The sequence below is a fragment of the Thermobia domestica genome, chromosome 5 (genome assembly GCF_964235325.1).
Source record: "Thermobia domestica chromosome 5, izTheDome1.hap1.1, whole genome shotgun sequence".
In the NCBI taxonomy this organism is placed as follows: domain Eukaryota; kingdom Metazoa; phylum Arthropoda; class Insecta; order Zygentoma; family Lepismatidae; genus Thermobia; species Thermobia domestica.
This window is the reverse complement of record NC_137458.1, coordinates 27,928,188-27,934,132: the sequence shown is the minus strand read 5'-3', so window position 1 is coordinate 27,934,132 and position 5,945 is coordinate 27,928,188. Positions and strand designations below refer to the sequence as shown.

At 38.0% G+C, this 5,945-nt stretch overlaps 1 protein-coding gene across 1 annotated transcript; it reads right to left on the bottom strand.

The window, feature by feature from the left end:
* Positions 1–203: 203 nt before the first annotated feature.
* On the bottom strand, positions 204–4,863 carry LOC145685014 (uncharacterized). The gene is made up of 4 exons (XM_081757354.1): positions 4,283–4,863; positions 3,234–4,186; positions 1,807–2,867; positions 204–443 (listed from the first exon to the last, which is right to left on the bottom strand). Exons 1-4 carry the CDS (start codon positions 4,861–4,863, stop codon positions 204–206), a joined length of 2,835 nt encoding a protein of 944 aa, XP_081613480.1.
* Between the last annotated feature and the right edge of the window lie 1,082 nt (positions 4,864–5,945).

Genomic DNA, 5,945 nt, shown 5'->3' with positions numbered 1-5,945 from the left:
TCTTTTTAACCTTTTTCTCCAAAGCTTTCATGAAATTACCCCTACAGTCTAAAACAGATCTTAGTTTTACTTCCTTCTTATGAATTTTAGGAAAATCCTTTCTTCTTTCCTTCTTCTATCACCTGTCTTCTTCTCTTCATCTTTCCCTGCTTCCGCTCCGTCCTCGTATGTACTTCATTCAACTGCGGAAGCTTCTCTTCATATCATTCTTTTTCCATAACCACTACTGCACCCCCCTTATCCGCTTGTTCCATCACTATATCTTTCCTGTTCTTAATTCTTCTTAAGCCTTTTAACTCGTTTTCACGAAGATTACACTTCTTTTTTCTCGGAAAGTTTTTCACTAATTTAACTATTTTTCTTCTCACTTCTTTCAACTTCTCTTTACCTTCAATTTGTTGCAAAGCTTCCTCTGCCCCATAAACCAATTCTTCTATGTCCGTCTTTCAATTAGCCACCTTAAATTTGTATCCTAGGCTTAAAAACTCTCCTTCTTCTTTCATAATCTCAGTCCCCCAATAACTACTACCTTATTCTTGAAATCACTTCTTTCTTCTTCCTTCCATCCTGTTTGTTATGTTGCGACTCATCAATTTTGCCAGGTGAAAGGCAGTTACGCTCGCCCACGGGGGCAGGTAGTGCTATTAAATGAAAAGTTAACTTTTAATGAGTAGTGATTCCTGATTGGTGGAAAGAACTAATGATCTCCTTTCTTTATTGTATATAATTTTATTTCTGATTTCAGTTGTAGTGTGTGGTCTGGAGAGTATAGTCTGAGGAAGGAAGTGCTATACTTCACAAACCATTACTTATCTAGTTTATTTTTTTTATATAATATATATTCTAGCCAGCCTTGTAAGAAAGCTGTGTTTTTTGTTGATTTAATATGATGCTATAAATGATTCTGCATAGAGCCTTTGAGCAGTACATAGTAGTGTTGTCAACGGCTCGAGCGGATCGGCTCACGGTTGTCACCACCGAGCCGAACCGAAAAGTGGACCGAGTCAACAGCTCACCCTGGTGATGCTTATGTATGAAGGGGTGATATGTTTATGTACTTTATTTACAAAACACGCATATCACATCCACAGCTAATGAACTGTATGATTAAACCCATTTTACTGATTCACCCAGATATCATGGAGGAACGAGAAATAAGACTTGACGAATATTTTAGATGTTACTTGCTTCAATTCTCATTTAAAGGTACATGCGTTAATATAATAAATATGACATGCTTTGTTCATATGTTAATATAATGATATAATACTTAAAGGTTAGTACAATGAATTACTTATCTTCTTTCTGCAGTAATCGTTGCTTGCTGCTAGCTAAACCACATGGTTGCTTGCTAACCATTATACTTTGTCTTCGGTCACACATAAACTGAGTACCACTCTAAAACACTGTTAACAACATGTAAATCTTGTCTATTAATGAACATGAGTGTTTCTTTAAAACCTATGAATAAATATGCTTTTTTGAAACTATTAATGAATATGCTTGCCTAGTTGCACTTCACGGCACATTGTCGAATGCACAGACACAACTTGAATAGCACCGAAAGCACTGTAGCCAGCCAATGCAAACACAACTCACTAAAACTCACCAGAAAATCACTAAAAGAATCACAAAGAATTCACTAAACTATATACAAAAAATGAAACTAATATGAATAAAAATAATGCACATATGCAAGCTTATCCATCCTCCCCCTCCTTGATTGGACACAATCAATTAATGCTCTAGGGGCAAAGGAATTAATTTAGCAACACTGCGCCGAAAAATGCCACTTTTACACTTTACAGTTGCCACTCGCACTAAATTATCACTACCCGGATGAACTTCTTTAATCACACCTAACTTCCACACTTGAGGAGGAACATTGTCTTCTTTTAACAATACGCCCATGCCCGGTTGTAGATTAGGCTGAGTTGATTTCCATCTTCTTCTTTGTTGTAACTGGTTGAGGTAATCCCTTGACCAACGTTTCCAAATATGCTGCTTCATTTGTTGAATCCGTTGCCATCTGCCTAGTCTGTTGATAGGTGCGTCCAGTAGATCTGGTTCCGGAAGGCTGAGAAGTGTATCTCCCATCAAAAAATGTCCTGGACTGAGATACATTGGATCTGTAGGATCGTTGGAAATGGCTGTCAATGGTCTTGAATTTAGAATGGCTTCAATTTGAATGAGTAACGTGTTCAACTCTTCGTATGTCAGACATGCAGTTCCTGCTACACACCGTAGGTGGTACTTCATGGATTTTATTGAACTTTCCCATGACCCCATGTGAGGAGATCTGGCAGGAATGAATTTCCGTTCTAAACCTTCTTGAGCTGAGTATTCCAGGATGTTCTTTCGGTTAGTCTTGGATTCAAAAAAATGTTGCAATTCTCGATTGGCGCCAACAAAGTTTGAACCATTGTCGCTACAGATAGATAAGCATTTTCCTCGTCTAGCAATAAATCTCTTCAATGCTGCGATGAAGGCTTGCGAACTTAAGTCTGAAACTATTTCTATGTGAACTGCTCTAGTGGCTAAACAGATGAACAACGCTGCATAGACTTTCATTTGAATTTTGCTGCGAATCGTGGGCTTGACATAAAAGAATCCTGCATAGTCAACTCCCACGTGTACAAATGATCTTGCTTCATTTACTCTTTCCTTGGGTAAGTGTCCCATTAACTGAGATGAACTTGTTGATCTCCACTTGAAACAAACCAAACAATTGTGTACTATTGCCTTGACCATCTTCTTAGCTCTTGGAATCCAATATCTGGTACGCAAAGATGCAATAAGAAGCTGTGGTCCTGCATGAAGCAACCTTTTATGTTCTTCTTTGACTATCAGGTGGGTGAAATGACGTCCTGCAGGTAAGATGAATTGATGCTTGTTGTCGTACTCCAAGTTTGAATGTTCCAATCTTCATCCTACTCTTAGCATTCCTTCCGTGTCCAGAAATGGAAAAAGATCCTTGATTGGGCTCTTTGTTGAAACTTCCATTTGTTGCTGCGAGTTCAATATTTCTTGATGATAGGTAGTATGTTGTACTATCTTGATACATCTGTGTAACGCTAAACGAAGTTCCGAAGCGTCAAGACTATCAGTTTGTCTTTCTGATTTCTTGGAAAGACAATTATGTTTGAATCGCAAACAATATGCTACTACTCTCAACATTTTGTTTAACGATGAATATCTTTTCATAAAGCTTGTTTCATGAACTGCCACAAAACTTATCATGACTTTCTTCTCTTCTGGAACATTAGCTGGCTCATTTTGTTTTTGACATTGCCATTCTGCTATGTGAAGAAACTCTGGACCATGCCACCACTCTCGAGACTGAATAAGAGTGTTGGGATCCGCTCCTCGACTAACTATGTCTGCCGCATTTTCTTTACTAGGCACGTGATGCCATTGATTGATTGATGTGATTCTCTGAATTTGAGCCACCCTGTTGGATATAAATGTCTTCCAACGATTGGGAGGTGATTTGATCCAAGACAAAACTATCGTCGAGTCTGTCCACAGGTGTATACCACTGACCTCTATATTCAATATGGATAGTGTTTTGTCTATTAGCTTCGAAAGTAACAGTGCTCCACATAATTCCAATCTAGGCAAAGTTTGCTTCTTCAGTGGTGCAACCTTCGACTTTGAACAAAGTAAATTGACTTCAATGTTTCCCTGATCGTCTGTAGCCCTGATGTACACTACTGCTCCAAAATTTTCTTCACTTGCATCACAAAAACCATGTAATTGTATTTCCTTAACGTTCTCCGAAGACATTACGTTTCTTGTAATTTGTATCTTCGCCATCGCAGGTAACCAAGACATTAATTGATTCCACTCAACTTGTAGGACTGTGTCTAATGGGTCATTCCAATCCATTCCTGTCTTCCACAATTTCTGTAAGAAATTCTTGTATTTGATGACAATTGGAGCGATTAGACCTAATGGATCGAAGATAGATGACACTATGCTGACGACTTGTCTTTTTGCCATAGCAACATTACTTTCTAGTGCAGTTCCGTGTTTACAAATTTTGTTCGAAATTATAAGTTTGTCTGTTAATGGAATCCATGCTATTCCTAAAGTCTTAACACCGTCTTGCTGACCAAGTATGATTGGCTGTTGTTTTTCCCTGAAGTCTTTGGGAACTCCTTGAAGTATTTCTTCTTTGTTAGAACTCCATTTACAAAGCTTGAAACCTGCTCTGCTTAAAATATTAATAAGATCCTTCTGTAGTTCTAAGGCCTTTGACACGTTTGGTACTGATTTTAACACATCATCAATGTAGAAATTGTGCTTTATTACTTCTGCTGCTTCTGGAAATTCCTTGGAATTTTCCTCCGCTATTTGCTTCAGACATCTTGTTGCCAAGAAGGATGCTGACGAAGTCCCGTACGTCACTGTTTGTAGTTCGTACGTCTGGATCGGTTCTTCTACTGAGTTTCTCCAAAGGATGCGTTGTAAACACTTGTCCTCATCATGAATTAATATTTGGCGATACATTTTCTCTAAGTCTGCTGTAAATGGAACTGGATACAACCGAAACCTTAAAATAATGGAGTACAAGTCATCTTGAACAATTGGCTCAACTTGAAGAATGTCATTCAATGATTTGCCATTAGACGTTTTTGCACTTGCATCAAAAACCACTCTTAATTTAGTTGTTGTACTGTCCATCTTGCATACAGGATGATGTGGAAGATAACAACTGCTGCTGCTGTTCACGTCTTCTTCTGTAACTTTTCGCATGTGACCCAAACTTAAATACTCATCCATGAAGGCGGCATGTTGTTTATGAAACTCAGGATTTTGTAGCAATCTTCTTTCAAGCTGCTTAAATCTTTGTAGTGCCATGTTGTAAGACTCTCCTAAAACTGCATTCTCTTCCTTCTTTGGTAATTTTACAATAAATCTTCCGTCTCCATTTCTGGTTGTATTTTGTAAAAAATGCTTCTCGAATTTTCTTCTTCCGGCGTGTAAATCTTAGTCTGAAGATCTTCGAGTTCCCAGAATTTTCTCAATTGTGTATCCAAGTCTGTCTCCATCTGAGCAAAACATGAAATTACCGACTGGTTGGCTTCTTCGGGTATTGAAGGCATATTTCCGACGACAACGTATCCTAGCTTCGTTTCCTGCAAAACTGGATAATGTCCTTTTCTAGTCTTCTGGCCTGGCTCGAGGAGACTGTAGAATAACCCCGCACCTATAAGCATGTCTACTGACGACGAGCGATGAAAATTTGGGTCGGCTAAGCAAATATCCTTTGGCAAGTTCCAATTACTGTAATCAATATCCTTAGAAGGTATGCAACCTGTAATGTTTGGCAATACTAAACAATCGACCACTGCATTAAAATCACATGTTCTTGAATAAATATGAACTTCAACACTGTACTGAGCTTCGGAGGTTACAGAATTGATACCTCTAATGGGAACACGATTTTTCGTTTTTTTGAGACCTAATCTATGAACTAAAGCTTCGCTTACAAAATTCGATTGAGACGCTGCATCTAATAACACTCTGCATTGTTGAAAACGACCTTTAGTGTCTGTTACGTTAACTAACGCTGTTGCTAATAAGATTTGCTGACCATAATTAATCTTAAATGAGCAATAAGAGTCCTGTGGTTGAATTTTAATCTGATTCTGTTCCTTAACTTTAGGTACGTTAGTAGTGTTGCTATTTATTTTGCTTGAACTGTCTTTGTTAGTAGCCCCCTGAGCAGTATTTTCATGCAACAGTGTATTATGCTTAAAATTACATTTCTTACAAGTACTTGATTTGCATGCCTTTACTTGATGTTTATTACCTAAGCAATTAAAACATAGTTTATTTTGCTTCACGAGCTCCTTTCTTTGATTAATGTTAGCACTCAGAAATTCGGCAGCGAAAAACAGCATGCGTTTCTTTGCTACGGCAAATATTACATGCATTTG